Raw genomic sequence first — 27696 nt, forward strand, 5'->3', positions numbered from 1 at the left:
GAGTTAATGAGGCATCGGCGCTCAGTGGGCGGAAGTGGCTGTGGGAGGCTTTAAGGTGCTTTAAATTCTCGCTGTCTTGGGAGCTCTGCCGTTTCAGTTGGAGTCGAGCTCTGCGTGACAGATGGCTGTGGACGTGAAGTCGCGAGCAAAGCGTTATGAAAAACTGGACTTCCTCGGCGAGGGACAGGTGAGATTCTCGGGCGGGGCTCGGAGGGCCCTGAGCGGGGAACGCCGGACCGCCTCACACCATCGCGGGTTTTCTCGTGGAAGCCCGCGGACAGGCCACGCTACTCGTTCTGCTTGTGGGAGGCTGCCCAGACCCCTCCTGCGGCCCCTCTGTCCACCCTGGACATGAGACCTTGAGCGGCCTTCTCCGAAGAATAGACTAGAACGAGACGTGGACGGCCCCACCACGTTTCAAGCCGCCGCGAGTTTTTTCCAAGAACCCTGGGTTCCTTGCTTCCCCGAATCTAATAAAGTAAAAAAGCAAACACAAACCAAAAATACTCTCACCAACTTAACTTTATTCCTCTTCTTCTCTCTAGTTTGCCACGGTTTACAAGGCCAGAGACAAGAACACCAACCAAATTGTCGCCATTAAGAAAGTGAGTTGCAGTTTGTTTTTCCTTGAGTCTCCTTGAAGATGTGTGTGTATATGGGAGCCGGTGTCTGGCCGTTTTACTTCTCTGGACCGTTTTCTGCTAGTGAGGAGTTACTTAGGTCATTTTCAAAGAAAATAGAATTTCTTAGTGTCTTGTGTTACAACGTGGAACTCGGGTTGAACTTGTGTTTTGTTGCATTCATTGAAATTGAAATGAAGAGGAAGCTGTGTCTTATGTTTGTTCTATAAACGCAGACGTTGGAAAAGGGGACAAATACTGCTCGTCTCTTGGGTCCTCAGAACACCTGACCTTTCCAGGTCCCTATTTCTGCCTCACCTGCATCCACTTTGTATATCTGTATTTCCTGAGTACAGGTTTACCATGAAAGGCTTTCGCCAGCATTAATGACATTGCTGCGGTGCGGGTTTTTTTTTTTAATGGTTTCAGTAGCTTTTTTACTCGCATTCATTCAAGAAACTTCGGTCATATTTAGTTAACTCTGTATATACCAAGCACTTTCACCCTCATTTTTTCATTTAATCCTCATAAGAGCCCATGAAGTAGGTAGCGTATCTCTATTTTACACTTGAGGTGGCTGAAGCTAAGAGAGATTAGGTGACTCATCAAGATGTCACAGATAGTAATTGCTAGAGCCAGGTTTTAGATCCAGGTGTCCTGCTCCCAGGTTGATTGCCTTTTCCCATACTACGGAAATCAATAACCTTCTCAAGAGAAGCTGGTTTCTTCACACCTCAGGCCTGTTGGTGGCTTAGGTGACCACCTTCCTTATTATTCCTGTTGCTGCTTTGAATCTTTCTCCTTGAAAATCCCTAATTCCTTTGAAGCATATCCCTCTCATACTCTTAACACCTGCTTCCCACTCTTCCTTTCCACAATCATTCCTGCCATTGTTACCTTTTTTACTTTTTCTGACGTGTCTCATCTCCTTTTCCAGTTTATGTTCTATAAACCAATGCCATAGCTAATCCCTTGTGAAACCCTTAACTTTGTTAATTCTTTCTAAAGTTATTTTTCTGATTCTACCCCTGGTTCACTTTATTCTAGCCATACTGACCTTGCTGTCCCTTGAATACATTAAATTCATCCCAGTCCCGGTATCATTGCATTTGCTGCTGTGCCTTCTGGTTAGTATATTTTTACTCTAAAACCTGAGTAATCATGTAATCAGGAATCATGACTGATTCCTTATCATTTAGATCTCAGTCAAATATCTCCTGTATATACACGCCTTTGCTGGTCATTCTAGCTAAAACAGGTGTGCCTCCCTTCTTACCTGGTGTTCTTTGCATATTTCTCTATTATTATTTCATAGCGTTTATCAAAATCTAAAGTCTTTTACCTATGAGTTTATTTTCTGTTTACTACCACTTGAATTATATTTAGGACTGTGTCTGGTACATTTGCAGACACTCATTAAAAATGTATTGACTTGACTGATATAGTCTCTTCAAATTGGTATAATCTCATTGAATTCTGTGGTTTTCTGAAAATCCTAGTGGGTTTTCTTGTTTGCTTACTTTTATCATAAACTAGGATTTAGAATTCATCCTATTTCTCAGTGATAGACTTGTACCCCTTGAAAGTGACTCATAATGGAATATTCTTTTACATTTAATTTTTATTTCAAACAGTACATCTTTGTGGTTTTATGGCATATAACCGTTACATAAATGAATATATAACCTTTGAAAATTGTGAATTGTTATGTTATACATATGAAACTTATATAATAGTATACATAAACTGTACCTCAAAAAAATAAAGCAGAAATATTTCTCCTTGTACTAAACCAGTTATTTCTCAAAATATTTTTTTAAAAAAAGTCAGTTACTAGACCAAGCATGCCTGTCTCCTCTACCGCTGGTTTTCACTCCTTGGAGCAATCACTTTCAGCTCCAAAACTGTTTTCTCTGCTATTTACATCCATTTCTTTAGATAGTATGCTTATCATTATTTCTTGAGTGCTCTCTTTCCCTAGTTTTAGACATTTTCTATACTTCCTACTGTAAACATTGGAGATGTGGTGCTTGTGCACCTTCCTTTCCCAACACTCAATTTCTACTCCCACTCATTTACTGACATGTTTAATTTTACAAAAAAAGGGATAGTAAGCTATGTATTCTGTATTCTTTTGCCTATTGTATTTTAGACTTTTAAGACATCATTAATCTACCTTATCCTTTTTAAACAATTGTATTGAATTTATGTTTCCCAATTTATTTAACCAGTCCCCTATGGTAGCCTTTTGGAGCCTTTTTCATTTTTCAGTATTTGTTTTATGTATCTCAACAATATATAGTGTTGCATACTTCTAAACTCTTTCTCTCCCTACACACACACACACACACACACACACACACACACAGGCACGTGCGCACGCAATATTCTTCTGCAGCTTGTTTTTCTGAATCAGTATTATTTCTGGAATCTTCCAGATGGATACATGTGGATCTGGTTTATTCATGCTCATCAGTGATTAGATTCTGTTATGTGGCTACACTAAAATTGGTCTATCCAAACTCTTGTTGATAAACATTTAAGCTGGTTTTTTTTAAATGTTTTACTTTTATACAGTCCTTCTACAGACATTCTTATACATACGTGAGTTTCTCTAGAGAATGTATCTTTAGTTGAAACCAATTATGAATTGTTGCTGCATAGAGAATACGCAGCAATGTCACCATATGTTGTCAAATTGCTCTCCAAAATGGTGGGATCAGTTTAACCTCCCACCACATTCTCACCATCTTTGTATTGTCAGACTTTGTAACAGTTGCCAATTAGATGGATCGAAAATGGTATATGGTTGTTTTTTCAATTAATACTTCTCTGATTAACAGTGAGGTTGATCATCTTTTCCTAGATTTATTGGCTTTTTAGACTTTTTCTGTTAGGTTGCCTACATTTTTTTCTTTCCTGTTGATTTGGTGGGGAATTTCTTATATATTCTGGATACTGATCCTTTATCAGAAATTTGCACTGGAGATACCCTCGTTGCTGTAAACAATAAATTACCGATCTGTAATAAGAATAGAAGAGTACTATTCAAGCCAAACTGAGGATTATAGCCCAGAAGACAGTCTGTCAGATAGCTCTGAGGAACTGTTCTGAAGAAGTATGGTTTTCAGCATAATTTATATCTTGTCAGAACAGAAAACATCAAGCATGACAGGGGTACATTCCTTCAAAGTTTCAAAAAAAGAAAAAAAAAGACAGATCAGCCGGAGACAGGTCACCGAGTACACAGTGAGTCAGTATGGCCATGGCTCCCGGGAAGGGAGCCTTATCATCAAAGGGGTACTACTACTGAAGTCCCTGGAAGGGAGGCATTTATCCCTATCTTCAAAATGGACATTCTTTACTTCGGGGACAATGCACCCTTTTTTTTTCAATGGTTAAAAGCAGATGTACAATGTGTGTTTGATAGACCACAAAACAGGCTGTTCTAGTTAGCAAAAAGTTTGTTAAATCATGTATAAGCCAGAATGACTTCTCCATACTTCAGTATGTAAAAATTTTTTCCATCATCATCTCCCAGTCTTTGGCTGGACTTTTAGTTGATTTATGGTATGTTTTGAGGCACAGATATTTAAAATTTTAATTTGGTTAAATTTGTCCATGTTTTTCCTTTATTGGTTCCCTTTTTTGTGTGCTTCCTTACCTCCAGGTTATAAAGAATTCTACTATATTTTCGTCTAAAAATTTTAAAGTATTACTTTTCACATTTAGGTCTTCATTCCATTTGGAATTAAATTTTCTTTGTTGTGTAGTATGGGGATCCAGTATTTTTTCCCCAGCTCTCTCAACACTATTGATAGTATGTCCTTTTCCTGGTGAGTTGTAATGCCAAGTTCCATTTTCTACTTGCATCTGTTTCTGGGCACACTATTCTTTTTTACTGGTTGACTTTTTCCCCCCCCATCCCTGCTCCAATACAATAAGCCTATAATTACTATTGCCTTATAAAGTCTTGAAGTCTGGTAAGTCCCACATAGCTATTTTTCTTCAAAATTATCTTGGCTTACTCTGTGGGTCAGTTGAGAAATTTGAAACAGATCAGGAGAATTTGAATATGAACTAGTTGTTATATGCTACTCTGGCATTATTATTAATTTTGTTAGGTATGAGAATGGCATTATAGTTATGTAAGAAAATGTCCACATTTTAGAGGTGCCTACTTAAATATATAGGGATGAAATAACATGAAGTCTGGGACTTGAAAAAGTGTATATTGTAGCCAACAAAAAGGGGAGGATGAATGAATGAAGTAAGTATGGCAAAATATTGGTAATTATTGAATCTGGGTGATGAAGTAGATGGCTTCATGAAACTAGTCTATTTTTTATTATGTTTAGAAAATATAATAATGTTTTAAATGATCTGTTCTTAGCTCTTTACTTTTCCATATAAAGTTTAGAATCCATTTGTCAATGTCCTTGAAAAATGCTCTTGTACTTTACATTTAGTTCCATTAAAGAGAATTGACATATTTGACGCATTTATGATATTGAGTCTTCCTATCCATGAACATGCTATCTATATTTATTTTGATCTCATTTCTTAAGCATATTTTAAGAGTGCTTTATAGTGTTCATGGAAAGCTTCATACATCTCTTGTTGGCATTATTCCTAAGTGCCTTATATTTTTTGGTGCTATAATAAATAGCCTACCTTTAAATTAAAAGTTCTATTTGTATTATATAGGTGGGGGATATTTTTTAAAGTAGAATAGTTGATTTTCTGGAGTAGGATTTTTTTTTTTGTATTCTTGGTTACGTTGTCATTGTATAAAGTAGTTAGCTCCTGTTCTTTAACCTGGTACTTGGTTTTGTGTAAGACTGAACCTGTTAATGCAGTTTGATGTGCTTATTCACAGAAACAACAGTTTAACCATTTTCTATATCCGTCGCAATTTGTAATTTTTCTTTTTGGAAAATGTGGTCCCTGGGAGCATATTGTTGGACACATTAAGCATCTTATTTTATGTGTTACGCATTTCCTCCGAAGTAGTCTAACTTGAAGTGCTCCTTTTGTTTATTAGTCTCTATGCGTTTAATTATTTGTTCCTCATTTAATCTAACAAAGATGTGTAATTCAAAACTTAAGGGGAAAGGAATGATAGGTACTTGATCCTTTCTTATGTTGTTAATTTTGCCTTTCTGATTCATGGTTCCCACTCTCTTCTTGCCTACTAATACTAGCTACATATGAGTTGCTACATATTTTTGTTATAAGTTTTTTTTAAGAATTTTTTAAATTTTTAATTAATTAATTAATTTTTGGCAGCTTTGGGTCTTTGTTGCTGTGCGGGGGGCTTTCTCTAGTTGTGGCAAGCGGGGGCTACTCTTTGTTGTGGTACGTGGGCTTCTCATTGCGGTGGCTTCTCTTGTCGCGGAGCACGGGCTCTAGGTGTGCGGGCTTCAGTAGTTGTGGCACTCGGGCTCAGTAGTTGTGGTTCGCAGGCTCTAGAGCGCAGGCTCAATAGTTCTGGCACACGGGCTTAGTTGCTCCACGGCATGTGGGATCTTCCTGAAACAGGGCTCAAACCCATGTACCCTGCATTGGCAGGTGGATTCTTAAGCACTGCGCCACCAGCAAAGTCCTTGAAGTGTTTATATATATGCATTGGTCTAAATAATTTAACATATTTCTAACGTGTTTGTTTTTTCCTCTGCCAGATCAAACTTGGACATAGATCAGAAGCTAAAGATGGTGAGTAACTTATTTCATGTAATCTGACAGAACAGGAAAGGTTCTTATTCTCAGTGAGGAAGAGAACAAAGTATTAATTAAAGTTAACAGTGGTTCTGGATAGAGTTATTGCAGGGTCCCAGAAGAGTAAAGATAGACTCAGGATAGAGATAGGTTATTTGTGATTTTCACCATTTGGGTGTTCAGAAGAATATTCAAGTCACCTAAGTAGATGGAAGACAGCAAGGTTATTAGTGACTTGTCTTGCTGTCTTCGTTACTGCTTTAGGTGTTGTTACAAGCCATTGTTTCTTCTTCTTCTGAGCTTCTGATTACTTTGAAAATTCAGGATTCATGGAAGTATACAAAGCGTACTATAGAATAAATGTATGGAGGGGAAAGATTTTTTTTACCCCTTCTTCCAAAGCCTTATTTGCTAGAGTGCTAAGTCCTATTTAGTCATCAAGAAATAGTTCCTATGTAAAGGATCCATCATTTCTGTAATAACTAGTACCAGATTTTATTTTAAATGTTGAGTTCCATCCTTCACATTGGGCAAAATGGTATCTAATCACTAGTTTGCTGTTAGCTTAAAGAATCTGCTACTGATAAGGCAAGAGAAGGGAGCCATTAACTTAACTTTAACTTCTCACCTATATGCTACACACTTGTGTACATGTTGTTCCAGCAGTTTTCAGATCTGATATCTCACAGATAAAGTGAATACTTTTTTCACCATTTATCATAGTCTGTGCTAAGCTATTTTAAAAATAAAGCAATATAAAATGGAAACAGATATGTCATAAAAATTGTTATTTTTTTCCTGAGGAATAGTCATCGCTATTTCATCAGACTGACCTTTCCCAAAAAATACGTTTACAAGAAGGTTTGAGATTTCAGAATTATTTTTCACTTTTTTCTTTGCCTTTTTATGTAGGTATAAATAGAACAGCTTTAAGAGAGATAAAATTATTACAGGAGCTAAGTCATCCAAATATAATTGGTGTGAGTATGATCTAAGTTGTTTCTGGGATTTGGGACCCTGCCTTTCCTGAATGTGGTAGATGTTGATTGAAGGCTCAGCAAAATAAGTTGTTCTAGATGAGCCTTGCAAAAAGGCTGAAATTTATTTTCTATCCTAATTGTTCTTGTAGGCAGTGTCTTAAAAACTATACAACTGATGAAATAAATTAAATATTGGCGTACAGGCTAATTTTCTCAGAGATCATTTTGAAGCCTAGAGAGCTCTAGCATATGTAAGACCTTTAGCAAGTTCCCTTGAACTCTGTGCCATAGTCCCTACCTCATAGCGTTGTTATGAGACTGAATACACGTAAAGTACCTTGGATAGTGCCTGGCATAGAGAACACGCTCATTCAAGGAATGATAGCTGCTGATGCTATTTGTAGGATGTTCTTAAGTACCAAGTTTGGGAATTTTTCTAAATTGGAGACTTAAATGAGGTTTTCATTAATTCATATCTTTATTATAACTCCAAAATTTGGAGGGAGAGGTTAAGTATTTAGTGATTTTGTTTTTAATAGTAAGGTTTAGTATCCTGTGCTTCAAAGTACTAACTCCTAGCCAAAAAAAAGATAAATATTAAATTTAATAAAATTATTTAAACTTTACAGAGAATTATCAACAATCCAAATGCTTGTTTAAGTTTTTAAAAATTACTTTAATACTGTCAAGTGTTTAATAGAGAGTCACATGTTGATTTTTTTTAAATTTTGCTTTGCAGCTCCTTGATGCTTTTGGACATAAATCTAATATTAGCCTTGTCTTTGATTTTATGGAAACTGACCTAGAGGTAAGATTAAAATTCCTGGAGGAATTTTTTTTCTCTATTTATCAAAAGAGAATCTAAATGTTTATTTTCTACCTTTGAAGATACTGGCAGTCAAAAGAATGCTTAATTTTGTTGAAATCTAGATGTGTTCTCAAGTCAAAGATCTTCTGAATCATTTAGCCATATTCCCAGGGTTAAATACAAGAGTTGGATTTCAATAGCATTGTGTCTACCAAGTTCCGAATACCTTATTGACATTCCTTTTTCGAAAAATGAGTGTTTGGCTTCGGAGGATTTGGAACTTCTTTGTGATATTATCACAGAATATCCTTTTGAAAGCCAGGTTTCTTTTTGAGAAAAATAAAATTTTATACTTTTCATTAATATTAATTGAATCTCAGTAATGGACATTCCAAGGATGTGGAACAAGTGGAATTCTCATACACTGCTGATGAGAATGCAAAGTGATGCAGCCACTTTGGAAAACAGTTAGGCAGTTTCTTATACAATTAAATATACACTTAAGGTACAATCTAGTAAATACTTCCTCTACGTATTTATTTATCCAAGAGAAACAAAAACATATGACTACACAGATGTTTAGCTTTATTTGTCACTACCCAAACTGGAAACAACCCAAATAGCTTTCATTAAGTGAATGTGTAATCATAAAGTGGAATACTATTTGAGAATAAAAAGAAACAAACTACTAACATATGCAACAGTATAGGTGAATCTCAAATACATTATACTAAACAAAAGAAGCCAGGCTCAAAAAGCTATTGATATTGGGCTTCCCTGGTGGCGCAGTGGTTGAGAGTCTGCCTGCCGATGCAGGGGACACAGGTTCGTGCCCCAGTCCGGGAGGATCCCGCATGCCGCGGAGCGGCTGGGCCCGTGAGCCATGGCCGCTGAGCCTGTGTGTCCAGAGCCTGTGCTCCGCAACGGGAGAGGCCACAACAGTGAGAGGCCCGCGTACCGCGAAAAAAAAAAAGCTATTGATATTATATGCTTCCATGTATGATTTTTTGGAAAAGGCAAAATTAAAGGAACAAAAATCAGATCAGGGGTTGCCTGGGTAGGGAATCGAGGGGAGGATTGAGTAGAGAGTGGCCTGGGGAGAGTTTAGGGGGTTATGAAACTATGTCTTGATTATGGTAGTGGTTATACAACTGGATGTGTTTGTTGAAATTCATAGAACTGTGAGATTAAAAGCGTATATTTTACCTATTTTTTAAAAAAGAAAATGTGAATTTTTATCTCATATAACAAAAAGTCTAGGAATAAACTGACTGACTTGAGGCATAGTTCACAAATAATGCTAATTTAACACAGTCTTTCACTTTAACTGTTTTCTCTCTGTTGCCTTGTTCATGGGTAGAATTTCTCAATATAGTGGCTCAGGCACTTGCAGGCTTCAGTCCTTAGAGTTTAATAATCCCTGAGGAAAGAAAGTGCTTTGTTCCCTTTGATTCTAGCACCAATATTTGCCTTGGCTTGGCTCACATATCCATCCCTGAGCTAGTCTGGAAAGCAGGCTGCAGTGTGGTGACTGACCATGCCTGGGTCGTTGTGTCTACCTCTGAAGTCTACAGGTAGTGCACAGTCCTGTTTTAACCACGTGGACTAAGCTGGAAACAGATGGAGTGTTGAATGCTGTTGTCAGAAGGGGCTATGTATCTGGGGGCAAGTGAAAACAACAGATGTTTGCTACATGGATGCCTAAAAACAAAGCAGTAGGACATAAAGCACTGCTTTCTTTCCAAACCAAAGATACTTTCCCTAACCATATAATTGGAGGTTCTGACAGTACTTCCTAAGGAGAGTTAGGCAAGCTCTCTTGAGATTCTCCTCTATGAATAAATCCACTTTATGTCTGTAAATGATTTTATATAGTAGAGTCCATTTGGAATAATAAAGCTTACCCGTATATTGTATGCCTGCTTTACAGGTTATAATAAGAGATAACAGTCTTGTGCTGACACCATCACACATCAAAGCCTACATGTTGATGACTCTTCAAGGATTAGAATATTTACATCAACACTGGATTCTACATAGGGTAAGGTTTTTAACCAAATATTATTGCTTCTTCATGTTGTAGTCAGACTTTATGTAGCCAATTTATTACACAAAAGGTCTGAGTATGTAAATTGTTACAAAATAGAGCTGGGCCATTTTATCCAACCTTCTTCCTCTGTGCTCCCTTCAGTTCCACTACGTGGTGCTGTGAGGACTCTCAATTACTATATGAAACTTAGAAATGGAAGAGACCTAGTCCTTCATGCTTTTCATAGTTGAAGAGCTAAGTTGCTGACCAAAGTTACGTATTTTTTTTCAAGGTCAGCAGCTGAAAACTGACAATAGTATTAGAACCTAGACATTTTGGCTTGAAGTCCAGTGTTCTTTGTGCTGTACTGTTGTAATGGGAAAAAAATAAACAAAACCAAAAACAGTGGGAGTCTGGATTAAATTATGCAATGCAAAAATACCTTTGGAAAAATACTTCTAGTAGCTCTAAAATTCTAGGAAATAATGAAATAAAATTTCTGAAATGGCTGAGTCATTGTTAGGAGCGTTCAGCTACTAGAACAAGGCTGATAATTTAGATAGGTAGATGTTCTTAGGCACCCTATTTAGATGAAATAGCTAAAAATAAGTAAGTTATAGTTAGTAATTCTCATACTTACACTTGGAATCCCTTATAGGTTATTGCTAATATATTTTTAGCATAGATTGTGAAGACTGTATTCCTCATCCTTATAAGTGCCTAATATTTTTATTTACTGAAGTTCATATATAGTGGGGGTTTTTTTGTTTGTTTGGTTTTGTTTTGTTTTTGGCCTCGTGGCTTGTGGGATCTTAGTTCCCCGACCAGGGATTGAACTCGGGCCCTCAGCAGTGAGAGTGCAGAGTCCCTAACCTCTGAACCGCCAGGGAATTCCCCATATATATTGTTACTAAATTAAATAGCAGCAGCTATTTATTGAGTGCTTACTATAAGCCAGTCACTACACTAGGGCTTTTACAGGAAATATTAAATTTAATCCTCACAGCAAACCTGTGAAGTAGGTAAATTGAAGTTCGTGAAATTAAGTACCTTGACCCAATGTCTCACTAAGTAATATGGCCAATCTTATTTTGCTTTGTAGGATTTTATGTCAATAAAAATAATATTGGTGGTTGTTTAGATTTGGGGTGTTACCCCATTTCTGCTAAGTTTAAATTTAAGCCAACTAAATGTATCATTGTGATATCCTTCTCCACCCTGCTTACTTGTTTGTTTAAAACCTCTACTATATAGGACCTAAAACCAAACAACTTGTTGCTAGATGAAAATGGAGTTCTAAAACTGGCAGATTTTGGCCTGGCCAAATCATTTGGGAGCCCCAATAGAGCTTATACACATCAGGTTGTAACCAGGTAAGGATTCCTTAACTAACTGAAACCTTATATTGTGTAGAATATACACAAATGATTGTGATTACACAGATGAGCATCATTTGTCTTCTCTGAAATTTTGGCAGAGTTCAGGGATTGCTATTGGTATTTTATTAAAAATATAGCCCTTTTTTATATTGTGTATACCTTACCACAGTGAAAAAAATATACAGCCCTTCTTTCAAACGGAGTTGAATTTAACTCAGTCCTCAGAGATTTACCAAGTTATTTTGGGGACTAATTTATACTTCTTATACAGTTTAGTTAGGTAGGTTGGAACTGTAGTGCCTATTCTCGTACATAAGCATGTGATTTGGGGGGCCTGTGTTTATTTTATTGGTCAGTCTTGGTTCCACATTTTATATCATTCAGTGTGAATGAAAATTCTCTAAACAAAGCAGTGCATTTATATTTGGGTTTTGCATATTATTAGTTGCTTCCATTTTCTGTTCATACTTTTTATGTATAAAAACTAAAAATCACATTAAATAGATAGGGATGGTAGATTTTATCTTGTCAGGATGACATTTGTTAATTTCTCTGACTCTTGTAAGGATCTGAGAAGTCATCAGATTCTCTATCCTTTTAAATTACTTTGTCACCTTCCTCCAGATCTCACTGAGTGTCAGTCACCTGAGCCCTGAGTAAAAAGTAAGGGATATAAGTAGTTGTTCATGTAATTTCTGGAAAGATTAAGCCCATCATTCAGGAATACTGGGGACTCAGGAAAACAGGGACCCACATACATGAGTATTGTGTGCCACTGGTTTTCATCTACTCGTTTCTCATACTTTCTCTTCTTGCAAATCAAATGCTACTAATAGGTCAAATTAACGTGAGGACTGAGAATTAACAATTTAGATAACCTCAACAAGAGCAATTTTGGTGGAGTGGTGGGATGAAAGCCTGACTGAAACCGGTTTAAGAGGATGACAGAAGAGGAAATGGAGACAGTAAGAACAGACAACCAGAGAATGAGGGGTAACTGTTAGGGGAAGTGGGGTCCAAAGAAGTTTTTGTTTCTTTATATTTTAGTTTATTTTTTAAGGCTAGAAAAAATAATGGTATGTTTGACATTGATGTTAAAAATCTAGTAAGAACAAAAAGTTGATGTAGGAGAAAGAGGAGAGAATTGGAGGAGCAATATCCTTGAAAATAGGCAGGAGAGTGGGGTGTCAGTGCCCAAGTTGAGGGATTGACTTTAAAGACAATCATGGATAGTTCGTCTGTAGTTATGGATGGGAAGGCGGATTGTGAGAATACAAATGACTGAAGGTGAGTCTGTAGAAATTTTTTTTCATTACTTGCATTATTTCAGTGAAGTAGGAAATAAGGTCATCAGCTGAGAGGAAGGATGGTGTTGAGGGTTCCTGGAGAAAGAAAGTGTTACTCATCTCAAAGTGGGAGAGTGAATGGACTAAGGGTGTATGTAATTTCCTGGCAGTAATATGGAACTTGTTGGTTTTATAGCCAATTTTTCTTGAGTTAATATATCCATAAAAGTGCATTTCATCAGTAGATGATGTTTTGCTGAGGAATTTTCTCTAAGAAATACTTTAATTCCATCCTAAAATGACAGTATTTCTTTTTGTTCTTCAGGTGGTATCGGGCCCCTGAGCTACTATTTGGAGCTAGAATGTATGGTGTAGGTGTGGACATGTGGGCTGTTGGCTGTATATTAGCAGAGTTGCTCCTAAGGGTAAGTCTGGAATTGATGTACACACTTCAGTATTGTTATAGGAATTTGTTTTTATAATTTGTGTAATAATTATCTTCCCAGAAGTAATTCCCAGAGAGGAGTACCATCCTTGAAACAAAAAGCCAACAAACAGGTTAATAAAAAAAAAACACCTCTGCCAAGTACAACCTTTTTATTAATGCTAATGCGAGATGAGATCTCCCACTTAGGACAATAAAGGTTTTATTATAGATCATTCTGTGTTCTGAAATGTAACTATAATAAATCTCATTGGGCTGTAATATGGTACTGTCTCTACAGTAACTAAAAGTGTTAGGATAAACTTATGTACTTCTGGTACTTTTTTGTTTGGACTGTTTAAAAGTTCACTTTAAGAGATACATAATACCAACCACTGCAGATGCAGCTCTGCATAACTTTAAATATTGTGTGAGAGGAGCGTTTTAGTTCTGTTCAAGCAGAGCAGACATGGTGGTCCTATAGCATTTCTCAAACTGAGACCATCTTACAATGAGACATCCTCTCCCTTCCCTCACTGTAGAGAAAGATGCCAACTTGGTAAGTTTTCTTCAGCTATGAAGTTTAGTTTAGCCCTTCTCAATGATGAAGGCAGAGGAGTATTGGGAAATCACACTGAGGCTGAGTGTTTTTCCTTCTTACATTCCAGATTCCAGCCTCTACTCCCCCTCTCCTCAAGCCATGTGTATTTAATGAAATGTGAACCCAAAACACAAAAATACAGCTATTTATTTCCTTGAACACAGAACATAGCTTCTGTACGCCAGAGAGAAGATACCTTCTTAGTTTAGTGTGAGTTCTATGCATCATTTTGAGATGCTCACCCTTCTGAATGCTTGTAGAAGAAACCCTCACATTTAGGCTTGAAGATGACGTAAGTAATCCCTGTAGTAGTGGGTCCTCTGAATCACCTGGTGTGACAACTATGCTACTCAACAAAAACAGAGTTTACTGGAAGGGTACATTTGAGACTCTGTTAACTCTCAAAAGCCCAGTTCATTCATGACCAAGACAGAAACGGAATTCCATAGCCCCTAGTGTTATGACTGATCATTCCATTTAGAAAGTAAGGAGAGAGAGAGAGCAGTTGAGAATAAATGGGTTAGAAATCGTGGACCTGGTTGAAGTCATAGTTGGAGTCTTGCTAACCGTTGGCGTCGTTGCTGGAATTATTATTAAGGTTATGAAGGAGTTGACAGGCAGCCCTATTTGGTGAAGAACTGTACCATTTTGCCATATATTTTTCCAGCACAATTAAAAATGTTTCCTATTTTAAACTTCTCTGTACTCATTTGAAAATATCCTTGGAAATGCTGTCCACACAGTTCTAAATCTGTGGTGAGATTCTGCAGTCCAAATAGATAATAGTTGAAAGCCAGGGTTATTCAGAAGATTTGCTAATATAAGCGTTTAACTTCTTTAAAGTGTTTTTTTTCTATATAAATTTTATAGAAGGTTTAATAACTAGAAAACAGGAGCAATAATAAGTAATCCTGTATCCAACCAAAGTAGTCTATATACTTTAAAACATTTTAGAAGCAAATTGGTCTGCATTCTGACCTCTGAAAAGGAATTGAGAAATATTTATACTAGTGGAGTATTATGTCACTAAATAACACAAATCTACTTTTTAATTTATGATCTGTTTATGTTCTTTTTTGTTAATCATGTTATGAGACATAGTGATTAATAGAAAATCTAAACTTGGATATTACCTACTGAGCAAATGCCACTATCTGGTCTAGATAGTTTCAAAGATAACCATTTTAGTTTGTAAATAAGAAGTAGTTTGGGGGAGACATTCTATGCTTTATAGGAAGGTCACTGGGCATCCTACTGGCCTGCATTAGAGCATTCCCTAGAGATGATGTGGTGATACAAAAATTTGATCAACCAGCAGCTGCCTGCCATACTCTTACTTCATCCAGATGGTGAGGATCCAGAGCTAATGGCTTGGCCTGTGGTTGATCTTCAGCCCTCTGACATTCCAATACTTCAGTTTGGCTGTATCAGCTCAGAACAGAGCTTCCATCAGTTTTTGCATAGGCTTCTGGATGCACATGGATGTTAGAGGCTATAGGATATCAGATGTTCAAGAATGTTATTGTTCATGCCTATTGCATAAAAAAACTTGCTGATTTTCTGATATTTGGTTTGTGATCCCTGCCTCTCTGTAAAGACCTGAGAAAGAAAAAATAAATTTCTACAATGTCATTGTTCTTAAAAAGATGAATCTCAACACAATTCTAAAAGAGAAGTCATGAGTGGAGTCATACTGAAAAGAACCAGAGGGAAGTCCCTCTTGGGTTCCTGTACTGTTGAACTCAGTACTTCTCTTCCTCTTAGGATTAATTGGACTCTTTTTCCTAAAACTGAAAAGTTTTCATTCATATGCTTAGTCACAATTGTATTGGTTAAATTCTGGTGTCCTCTAAGAAGCTGTTATAGAACAGGATAAAAGAACAATAAAGGGCTTCCTTGGTGGCACAGTGGTTGAGAATCTGCCTGCCAATGCAGGGGACATGGGTTCGAGCCCTGGTCTGGGAAGATCCTACGTGCTGCAGAGCAGATAAGCCAGTGCACCACAACTACCGAGCCTGCGCTCTAGAGCCTGCGAACCACAACTACTGAGCCCGCGTGCCTAGAGCCCATGCTCCACAACAAGAGAAGCTGCCTCAATGAGTGGCCCACGCACCGCAAAGAAGAGTGGCCCCTGCTCGCTGCAACTAGAGAAAGCCTGTGTGCAGCAACGAAGACCCAATGCAGTCAAAAATAAATAAACAAACAAACAAACAAATATAAAAATACTGACTAGGACTTGGGAGGCCAAATCATTAAAAAAAAAGATTTATTTATTATTTATTTATTTTATTTATTTTTGGCTGTGTTGGGTCTTAGTTGTGGCATGCAGGATCTTCGTTGAGGCGTGTGGGATCTCTCATTGTGGCATGCAGGCTTCTCTCTAGTTGTGGCATGAGGGTTTTCTCTTCTCTAGTCGTAGCGCACAGGCTTCAGGGTGTGTGGGCTCTGTCGTTGTGGCACGTGGGTTCCAGAGTGCATGGACTCTGTAGTTTGCTGCATGCGGGCTTTCTACTTGAGGCATGCAAGCTCAGTAGTTGCGGCACGTGGGCTTAGTTACCCTGCAGCATGTGGGATCTTAGTTCCCTGACCAGGCATCGAACCAGCGTTCGCTGCATTGTAAGGCAGATTCTTTACCACTGGACCACCAGGGAAGTCCCAGACAGTGGATTTTTTTAGTCAACGTTGCATTGATGCTTAATACAATGAAGACATTTTAAAATAAAGTGATAATTATATCTTGAGGATTTTTAAGATGGCAAGGCAAAAATCTCCCCCCCTCAGAAATTATCTCTAAAAAGAAACAAACATAAATGTTTGAAATTAGGAGGTGCCTATAACCCTATGCCAGAGGATATGAAGCCAGAAATGAAGAAGGCTAAAAGTCTTCAGAAACGGATACCAACTGAACGCAAATTTTGTTTGGCACACAGAATCCTGGAGTTGCTTAGCAATGAGAGTGATCATTGATGGCAATAATGAGGTGCAGGACTAAAAACAGAAGGGTTGGTTGAAAAACCTGTATATTGAGCACTTAATAACAAGGTCCCCGACACGACCAGGTTACTTTCCTTCCCCCAGCTATACTTCCCCCTGACTTATTCCTCCACCAGGGAAAGGTTTATTCTCCAAAGAAACTGAAGCAGGAATCTCTAGACATGGGCATCCTTAGACACAGTGAAGGATGGGGGTGAGATGCCAGGGTGAAAACACACAGATTACATGAAAGTCTGCACACTAAACAGTAAAACCTCCAACTTATTTCCCTGTTCAGCTCCCAGAACCCTGGCGGCCAGTGTAAAACTCATTTTAACTCAGGTAAAAGATTAGAGGATCCTTCACTGGAAGAACTGAACGGTCCCAGAGAATAGACCCGTAGGTAACTGGCATTAAGCTACCTGTCCAATCTTTCTAGATAAAGGCCATGAATTAACAAGCTCTTTTCATAGATAGAATGCTTTGAATCAGCTTTTTTAGTACCTTACCTTTAAATATGAATGGTTAGCCAGTGATCACCAGATAGTTATCAAGGATTTTATGACTGCTTCCAACATGTAAGGATAACCAGATAATTGGCAAGGATCATCAGGTATTTGATGAAAGCCTCCAACATGAATGACAGACTGAAACAAACTAAAAAAGAAACTTGGAAAAAATAGAAACTATCAGGTAGCAGAAGAAAATTCATCCTCGCCTCCCCACCTGCACCAAATCTTCAGAGAACTGAGAGAATATACTGCATACATAAAACAAGAACATGATGCTCTGTTACTAAAGGAACAATCAAAGAATAAAGTATACTTGAAATTTTTCAAAAAGGATAACTAAAAGCAAACAAAAATAGTAGAAAAGTAAGCTAAAGAACTCTTTCATTAAATAGAACCAAAAGATAAAAGAGATGGACTATAGTAGGGAAAAGATAAGAAAATGAGAAGATTGATCCAGGAGTGATCTTAGAATATAGCAAAGGAGAAGAAAGAAAATCGAGGGTAGGAAATTCATAAGAAAATAGCCCAGCATTGATGGATGTGAATAGGTTGGAAGTGCCATAAAGATTCTGCACAATGAATGAAAGAAGATCCATGCCCAGACACATGGTGAAATTTCAGAATACCAGGGGATTCTTAAGAAAAAGCCTTTATTTCCACAGAGAGAAAAAACATGAAAAGCTTACACAGAAACCAAAATAAAGGATTAGGGAAAAGATGGCATCAGACTTCTCAAAAGCAACATTGAAGACAACAGAACACATTGTGAGGGATCCGAAATCCACGCATTAGGCAGCTCATTCTAATTTAAATTTCTTACATCAGACAAAAACAGCCATCCTTAAAATCTGGTTAAATTGCAAGCTTGCTCACAAAACTAAGGCTATGATGATGAGTGTCCCTGTCTTCAGATCTCATAATACAATTTACGTTGGTGGTTTGCAAAGTAGCAGAGGTATAAGAAGGTATAAGAAGAAGGTATAAGAAGAAAATGTGAGCATGTCTAAAAAGATTTATGGGGACTTCCCTGGTGGTCCAGTGGTTAAGGATCTGCTTTCCAGTGCAGGGGACGTGGGTTCAATCCCTGGTCAGAGGAACTAAGATCCCACATGCTGCGGGGCAACTAAGCCTGCATGCCGCAACTACAGAGCCCATGTGCCGCAACTAAGACCCGACAGCCAAAAATAAATAAATATTTTTAAAAAAAGATTTATGAAATGTTATTTAATATCCCTTCTAGTTTCTATTTTATTCACATTTAATATACATGATAGCACGCTATTATAAATACATATTTTAAATAGGGTTTATGTTAAGTCTGGGTCCAATCAGAATATAGAAACCACACATGAATTTGAAAAGGGAAGTTTAATATAAAGAATTATTAACTATGACAAGAGGTTGTAGTAATGAGGGATTGACTAACAAAAAATAAAGAGAACTCTAAAGAATATAGGAATAGCAGATATAAAGAGCAGTCAGTCACCCTTATACCTAGGGGTAACCCTAGGACTAAGGACAGAGCACCCAATGAGAGGACACCCAGGGCTGAGATCTAGACCTCTTGAAGAGGGCACAGTGTGGCTCACTGGTTGGCCGAGAAGCTGCTGTAGAGCTGTGCTGAACTTGCTGGAAATCTGTCCTCTTGGATGCTGAGGAAAGCTGTTCAGGGTATTTCAGGTGCTGAGGAAAGCATTTCTCTAGAGGCACTGCTACAAAACCATCTGCAGGGCATTCTAGAGGGAAGCTGCTGGCCTCCGTGCACTGTTGGAACTGAACACTGGAGAAACTGGTCACACTGCAGGAACCTGGTACCGATTCTAGAAGCTGAGAGTGGTGCAGGAGCCTGCCCGGCAAGCCGACTGGAACCAGGAAGCAAAACTTTTCTTCCTGTGATGTCTCTCCAGCATTCTCTACTGACAAAGCTTCACTTGGCAAAGGAAAAATATTTAAAGGGCCTAGATCCATTTTTATGGAGAGTCAAAAAGGATGAATTTGGAGTATATTGATAACTGGCAGAGGTGTTTTTGTTATGTTTTGTTGCTGGTAGAGGTCCACAGTAATAAAAATGTTGGGAGACTTGGTACTTAATTTCATGTCTTCCCAGTGATTCTATAAACTTTTTCATTGCCTTTAACAGTGCCAAAGGCCTCTTAACTCACAGAGTAGAGAAAACTCCTTTTTTTTTTTCTTTCTTGTATACTTACATGTCTGAGAAATGAATTGGAAAATAATGTCTTTGTGTAGCAAAGATTTTGATCATTTCTTATCAGCTTACTGACGTTTAACTTATAATTATTATTTTTTTTACATCTTTATTAGAGTATAATTGCTTTACAATGCTGTGTTAGTTTCTGCTTTATAACAAAGTGAATCAGTTATACATATACATATGTTCCCATATCTCTTCCCTCTTGCGTCTCCCTCCCTCCCACCCGTCCAGGCACTGAAAGCACCGAGCTGATCACCCTGTGCTATGCGGCTGCTTCCCACTAGCTATCTACCTTACATTTGGTAGTGTATATATGTCCATGCCTCTCTCTCGCTTTGTCACAGCTTCCCCTTCCCCCTCCCCATATCCTCAAGTCCATTCTCTAGTAGGTCTGTGTCTTTATTCCTGTCTTACCCCTAGGTTCTTCATGATATTTTTTTTCTTAAATTCCATATATATGTGTTAGCATACAGTATTTGTCTTTCTCTTTCTGACTTCACTCTGTATGACAGACTCTGGGTCTATCCACCTCATTACAAATAGCTCAATTTCGTTTCTTTTTATGGCTGAGTAATATTCCACTGTATATATGTAACTTATAATTATTTATCCTCTTAAAGTTGGCCAGTATACCTCTTCAAAGAAAGAATTTGCCAAGATTGTTTAAATAATATTGGAATAGAGATGTATTCTCTTGCCTCCCAGCCTTTGTACCTGCCCTTTTGCTAGGATAGTTTTCTTCTTCCATCTTAGACTTTTCTTTCGGCAACTCTCATCTTCATCTGTCAACTTTCATGGCCACTTCCTGTAGGAAGCCTTCCCTCACCTGTCCAGAGTGGGTTAGGTGCTGTTCCCATATAGGCTTGGATCCTATCCTGTGCTCTCACTGAACACATCATCTTGTAAATACTGCTTTACTGGTATCATCGTTGTTCACCATGTCCACCCCAGGGGAGAGCAGGGACTGTCTTGTTCCCTTGTTTAAATGCCTAGAGCTTAGCACAGTGCCTCTTACATGGTAAGTGTTTATTAAAGATGAGAGGCGTGAATAAAATGGACAGTGTGGTACTCTTTACTTGGATAGCAATGGCAGGATCTAATGCCATATCCAGTATGCCTCAGACTAAATTTTTGTTATAGTTTAGTGTTTTTTATTAAATTAAATTTATAGTATTATTTATGTAACAGCTATCAAAAACTATCTTGAAGTGGCTGCCTCTCACTTTCTTTCAGGTTCCTTTTTTGCCAGGAGATTCAGACCTTGATCAACTAACAAGAATATTTGAAACTTTGGGCACACCAACTGAAGAACAGTGGCCTGTAAGCCTTCATACATGTTCTTTGAAATTTAGTTAGAATTCTGTATAGTGTATAACGTGAATATTACTTAAAGAAATGTACTAATTGTCTTAATTTATTAATAATATATACTCATTGCAAAAGTTATACAAAGTAAAAGTTAAAATTATGATATACCATCCAGCCTTCTATATACTTATAGCCCTCTCCCATCCCAGTAATTCCCATTCCAGGGTTAATCACTCTTATTTTGTTGTAAAGTCTTGCTATGAGGATGCATACACAAACACATATGCACATATAGACATATAGAGTTGCTTTTTCTTTTGTTCTTTAGCAAAATAGGGATCACACCATACAAATTTTTTTTGCAACTAACTTGCTCTTTACTTAATATTATTGACCTTTTTCTTTTTAAGCCATATAATATTTAATTTTATGGATGTTCCATGTTAGTTTATCAATATCTTGATGGATTTGGGTGTATTTATTGAATTTTCACTAACACAATCAAGATTTTTTAGTATTATAATTTTTTTGTTGTTGGCCACGCTTCATGGCTTGCAGGATCTCAATTCCCCAACCAGGGATTGAACCTGGGCCACAGCAGTGAAAGCCCAGAATCCTAACCACTAGGCCACCAGGGAACTCCCTGTTATTTATTTTTAAACCATTACATGTCTATAAAAAAGAAATACTAAATCTGTGATAAAATTTAAAACAAGATAAATTGCTAAATTTTATATATTACAGTTCAGTGAAATTCTCACTTGTTCATTCTTTTTTCTTTCTTTCTTATTTATGTATGTATGTATGTATGTATGGCTGCATTGGGTCTTCATTGCTGTGCGCGGGCTTTCTCTAGTTGTGGCGAGCGGGGGCTACTCTTCGTTGCGGTGTGCGGGCTTCTCATTGCGGTGGCTTCTCTTGTGGAGCACGGGCTCTAGGCATGCGGGCTCAGTAGTTGTGGCTCGTAGGCTTAGTTGCTCCGCGGTATGTGAGATCTTCCTGGACCAGGGATTGAACCCATGTCCCCTGCATTGGCAGGCGGATTCTTAACCACTGCACCACCAGGGAAGTCCCATTTGTTCATTGTAAAATTATAATTGAAGGGGCTTCCCTGGTGGCACAGTGGTGAGAGTCCGCCTGCCGATGCAGGGGACACGGGTTCGTGCCCCGGTCCAGGAAGATCCCACATGCCGCGGAGCGACTGGGCTCGTGAGCCATGGCCGCTGAGCCTGCGCGTCCGGAGCCTGTGCTTCGCAACGGGAGAGGCCACAACAGTGAGAGGCCCGCGTACCGCAAAAAAAAAAAAAAAAAAAAAAAAAAATATATATATATATATAATTGAAGACCTTTTTATTTTCCTTTCTATTATAGCCTCATCTTCTGGGGAAAAAATAAATACTAGAAAAGAGAAATTTTGATCAGTCTCTTTATCTTCTGGTTAAAACTATAATGAAATTATCTGAAACTGAAATTGAGTTTCTTTTGTGCTGTTACTTCCTCAACTTTCTAATTGAAAGTTGGCTGTCTGTTCTAATTGTGAAATATGCTCTTATAGCTTTCATTTATTGAACACTTACTGTATGCCATTAATGGTAGGGTTTCATAAATTATATTTAATTCTCCCAACAATCCTATTAAGGTAGGTACTGTTATTCCCATTTTACAGATGAGACAACTGAGGTTTAGTGAGGTTAAGTAACTTGCCTGAAGCTACCCAGTGTCAGAGCTAGGGCTGCAGTCTGGGTCTTAGTGACTCCAGAGCCATGTTCATAATATTTATTCTGTACTATTTGACATGATTTTCTAAATAGTAGTTGCTTACTGATGTTTTCCGTGGATTTTTTTTAAATTCTTATTTTGATTTACATGCAGAAGGAAATACAGAGATATCCCTTGCACCCTTTACCCAGCTTCCCACAGTGGTAACATCTTGCAGAGTTAGGATAAAAATCACAACCAGCATGCTGACATTGATACAGTTAATATATAGGACATCACCACAAAGAGCCCTTTTACAGTAATACCCACTTTCATTCCACTCCTACTCCTTCCTTAACCTCTGGCAATCACTAATATGTTCTCCATTTTTATAACTTTGTCATTTCAAAAATGTTATAAATGGAGTCATATAATATGTAAGCTTTAGGGATTGATTTTTTTTTCACATTCAACATAATTCTCTGGTGATTTATCCAGATTGTTGGTTGTATCAATAATTCGTTCCTTTTTATTGATGAGTGGTATGAATGTACCACAGTTTGTCTTAACTGTTCACTCGTTGAAGCACATCTGCATTGTTTCCAGTTTGGGGCTATTACAAATAAAACTATTATAAACATGCATGTACAAGGGAATTCCCTGGCGGTCCAGTGGTTAGAACTCTGCACTCTAACTGCCAAGGGCCCAGGTTCCATCCCTGGTCGGGGAACTAACATCCCACAAGCTGCACGGCCAAAAAAATTCACATACAGGCTTTTGTGTAAGCATAAGCATTTATTTCTATGGGACAGATGACCAGAAGTGCAGTTGTTGAGTCATGGGTTGCATATTTAGCTTAAGAAACTGCAAACTGCTTTCCAAAGGGGCTGTACCATTTTTTATTCTCACCAGCAATATATGAGTAATCCATTTCCTCTACATCCTCTCTAGCATTTGGTTTTGTCACTTTTTTACTTTAAGCATTCTGAGGGATTTTCTCTTCCCTAATGACTAATGAATAGTGTTGAATATCTTTTCATGTATTTATTTGTCATTTGTATAGCTTTAATGAAATGTCTCTTCTTGTCTTTTCCTTGTTTTTTAATTGGATTGTTTGTACTTTGGCTGAGTACTGAGCACTTTATATATTTGAGATACTCGTCCTGTGATTGTATATGTTTTGCAAATTTTCTCTTACACTGTAGTTTGTCTTTTCATCCTCTTCACAGTCTTTCCAGAGTAAAAGTTTTTAATTTTGATCAAGTCTGTTTTTATCATTTTTCTTTTTATGAATAATGCTTTTGATGTCAAGTCAAAGAACTCTTGTCCTAACAAAAAGATATTCCTGATGATTTTCTTTTTCTTGTAAGTTTCATAGTTTTGCATTTAACATTTAACTCTGTGATCCTTTTTGAGTTAATTTTTATATGAGGTATGAGATTAAAAATGTCTTTGGAGGGGACAGTGTTGTTTATGATACCTTTCCCTCTGTCAATACCACAGTCTTAATTAAGTAGCTATATATTAAGTCTTGATATCAGGTAGACTGATTCCTCCCGCTTCTATTCTTTTTCAAAGTTGTTTTTAGCTATTTTAGTTCTTTTTCCTTTCCATATAAATTTTAGAATAACCTGTCTATATCTATAATAATTTTGCCAGAATTTTGGCAAGAATTGCATTAAACCCGTATACCAATTTGAGGAGAATAGACATCCTTATGGTGTTGAATCTTCCAATACACGAACATGATGGGTCTCACCATTTATTTAGAGCTTTGATTTATTTCATCAGTATTGTATAGCTTTCAGTATATGAGTCCTACACATGTTTTGTTAGATTTTCACCAGAGCATTCCATCATTCTTTTTGAGTGATTCTAAATGGCATTGTTTTTCATTTCAGTGTCCACATGTTCTTTGCTAGTATGGAGAACTACTGTTGATTTTTTTATGTTTACCTTCCTGTAACCTTGTCTGCTCACTAGTTGTAGGAGTTTTTTAATACATTTCTTGAGGTTTTCTACATAGATCATCATATCATCCGTATGACAGTTCTATTTATTCATTTGAGATCTACATGCTTTTCGATTCTTTACTTACGTTTGAATTATAAAAATATTTTTACAGGACATGTGTAGTCTTCCAGATTTCGTGACATTTAAGAGTTTCCCTGGAATCCCGTTACAGCATATCTTCATTGCAGCAGGAGATGACTTGCTAGATCTTATACAAGGCTTATTCTTATTTAATCCGTGTACTCGAATTACAGCCACACAGGTATTTTAGCATATCTTTAGAATTTCTTAAGATTTTCTGACATTCTTTAAATACCGAAAAGATGTGTTTCTGTTTTGTTTTAAGGGGTAACAAATTTTATTTTTTCCCTAAGCTACAAGCACTATTCAGACTGGTATTAAAGTATATGATGCACACAAGTACAGGAGAGTTTATTCTTGCTTAAACACATATAAATACATTTCTATTTCATAATTAATTTGCTTTCAAATAGTTCACTAGAGAGGAAAAAAAAGGTTTTGTATTTGTTAAGGCATTGGTATATTTCAATTAAACTCTTATGTATTAACTAAAATTTTGTGCTAAAATCAGTGCCAAAAGTGTTTTGATTTTTCCGCATAAAACGCAGTTCAAATATGCATTCTGGTCATTGTCACAGTCAGAAAGTGATAATAGGGAGAAAATGGTATAGTCTGATACAACTGTATACTTACAAGAGATTGAAAGGTATTCTAAACAGAAAAACATGGAAACTGAGTTATTTAAAGGAAATAAGAATGAAACTCAAGAAAAATGTGGAAGACCAAGAGTACCTGCTCTTATAAAAGAAGAGAGAAATGTTATCCAATACAAAAATATAAGACCTATAGATTTGAAAAGGTTTTTTTTCTTTGTTTTAAAAACAAGCACACAAAACTGGGGCAGGGACAGGCAGTGCAAAAACGCAACACGGTACAATGATTTGCCTTCATAAAGGAAGAGACCAATTGAAATGTCACAAATCTTCATATCTCACAAAACATATTAATGTACAATATATGAGGGATACAAAGTGGATTTTTTTTCACTTAAGTTTATTACAGACTACCAAATCATTGTTTAATGCATTTACTTGTACAAGCCTTTTCTTTGTAGCAGTACATGCCACATTAATATATATATAATAGATATTTTACCACTGGAATTACTCTTCTAATTTCAAACAAGTAACTCATTTTTACCTTTTCACTCATGCATATATGCATATTATCTCCATCATAAGAAACTTGAGACCAGGTCAGATTATCTAGAAAGTTGTTTTCGTTAATAGTAAAACTCAAAATATATAGAAAAATACTAGTTGTGATGACTTACTTGGGTTGTATTTTGATAGAATGAATTTTTTTAATGGGTTTTGGCTTGTAGATATCTAAAAGTTGGAATGTGATACTCTTCTTAGATCTCTATGTAGCTCAAAATTAGTTTAATTTACTTATGGAACTGCTATGATTTGGAAGTTATATTTTATAAATGCAACTCTTCTGAAGTAAGAAATCTCTAAATTATTACTGCATATGATATTACGTTGGCAAGTAGGGGGAGGTATGCTTGACAAATTTATATGACTTCCTTTTGTTCATAAAAGAATTATCCAAAAGGAAATACCTTAAGTTTTTGTGGCTATTGAACAGTACTATGATGCGGATAAAGTATGAACTTGACAACTTTGTCATCTAGAATAAAACTGTTTTTATTGGAATTTTGGAACTAAGTAAAAATATCATATTATAGAACATTGGACTGGTAGTAAATAGAAGTAACCTTGGGCAAGTCCTTCCAAGTAAAATTTCTATTAATCTGTAGTGGATTGTTGGATTTTAATCCATTGTTTCCAACCTATCACATCTTTTTAAAAGCTTTATTTTTAAGAATTTATGTGATTTGGAATTTGAATACGTGTAGATGTGACAAATAAACTTGGAAGTTCTTTTTAAACAAGTCTCTCTCTGTGTTTTGAACTACAGAGCCTATAATGTGCAGGGAGATGAATTTTACAATATTTTACTATGGATATTTTGTACTTAGTATAGGCTATTGTAGAAAAATTTGAAGGTAGTGTCTTTTTCTTATAGTAATGGAATTATCAATCAGTCTTAGGCTGCTAGATGTTTATTTGTAGTAATCTGCATGTCGAAATACTTGAAATTAAGTTTGCTTGGGGAGGGGGGTATTCACATAGTATTTTTAATGCTCCTTAAAATTTTGGCGGTTAGCTTTTCTTAAACACAGTTCATATATTCACTTAAAACCTTACTTGCTCTGGTATCTTTTCTTCTTAAAGGCATTGAAAACTAAGTATTTCAGTAATCGGCCAGGGCCAACACCTGGATGTCAGCTGCCAAGACCAAACTGTCCAGTGGACGCTTTAAAGGAGCAGTCCAATCCAGCCATGGCAACAAAACGGAAGAGAACAGAGGCCTTGGAACAAGGTAAAACTCTCATTTTCACAAGAAATGAATTCAGAAAACTCCAGATAGCTAATATATAGCTAGTGACTGAAGGGCAGCTAAGAAATGTAGACTGTGACCTGTTTACTTGTATAAATTTAAATTGGATAAAGTTGAGTGTGGTGTTTTAGCTATGTTTACTTCCATTGAGAATACTTACATCATGCTTTTTAAAAGGACATGGGCACTTTTGAGTATACCTCAGAGTTACAAGTACTGTCCGTGTGCATCCTGCTCTTTTCATAAATTCCTTCTGGTACACTGTATGCTTAATGTTTAACTAGTGCTATTGGAAAATCAAAGCGAGTAAAAATAGAGGTAGTTGGAATGCAATGGCTGGTTAAAATTGCTATAAGATTAAATGTAAACAACCTCATTTTTCCCCCCAGGAGGATTACCCAAGAAGCTAATTTTTTAGTTACAGAGAACACTGGACAATATTGTACTACTGAAGGATATAGTGAAAAAGGCAAAATAGTAAACATTAATTAAATGCTTTAAAAGAAATCTGTAAATATTCTATTCATGTAAAATATGTAAAACTGGGTTATTTTATTAAATGTATTTTAAAACAAACTTAATTCTGATTTTTCTGATTAGAGTGCAACAGTAAGATAAGTTTAATTCTCTGAAATGTAGAGTTGAAAA

The 27696-nt window shown here is 36.9% G+C and overlaps 1 protein-coding gene across 3 annotated transcripts; it reads left to right on the plus strand.

Moving 5' to 3' along the window:
* CDK7 (cyclin dependent kinase 7) lies at nucleotides 1-27696 on the plus strand. 3 transcript variants are annotated; one of them, XM_065873610.1, is made up of 12 exons: nucleotides 1-187; nucleotides 546-605; nucleotides 6302-6335; nucleotides 7251-7318; nucleotides 8058-8126; nucleotides 10057-10167; nucleotides 11410-11528; nucleotides 13146-13245; nucleotides 20776-20862; nucleotides 24674-24823; nucleotides 26883-27030; nucleotides 27438-27696. In XM_065873610.1, exons 1-12 carry the CDS (start codon nucleotides 122-124, stop codon nucleotides 27464-27466), a joined length of 1041 nt encoding a protein of 346 aa, XP_065729682.1. In that variant the 5' UTR covers nucleotides 1-121; the 3' UTR covers nucleotides 27467-27696. The 3 variants fall into 3 exon arrangements, with proteins under 3 accessions (XP_065729682.1, XP_065729684.1, XP_065729683.1); XM_065873611.1 differs by lacking the exons at nucleotides 7251-7318; nucleotides 8058-8126 and having other exon boundaries at nucleotides 156-187; nucleotides 27438-27466; XM_065873612.1 differs by lacking the exons at nucleotides 6302-6335; nucleotides 7251-7318; nucleotides 8058-8126 and having other exon boundaries at nucleotides 122-187; nucleotides 27438-27466.

The sequence above is a fragment of the Phocoena phocoena genome, chromosome 3 (assembly GCF_963924675.1).
Source record: "Phocoena phocoena chromosome 3, mPhoPho1.1, whole genome shotgun sequence".
Classification (NCBI taxonomy): domain Eukaryota; kingdom Metazoa; phylum Chordata; class Mammalia; order Artiodactyla; family Phocoenidae; genus Phocoena; species Phocoena phocoena.

Coding starts and splice junctions, on each gene's coding strand:
- CDK7 (XM_065873610.1), top strand. CDS start 122: ATGGCTGTGGACGTGAAGTCGCGAGCAAAGCGTTATGAAAAACTGGAC. Junction 10,168..11,409: donor AACACTGGATTCTACATAGG/GTAAGGTTTTTA, acceptor TCTACTATATAG/GACCTAAAACCAAACAACTT. Junction 13,246..20,775: donor TAGCAGAGTTGCTCCTAAGG/GTAAGTCTGGAA, acceptor ACTTTCTTTCAG/GTTCCTTTTTTGCCAGGAGA.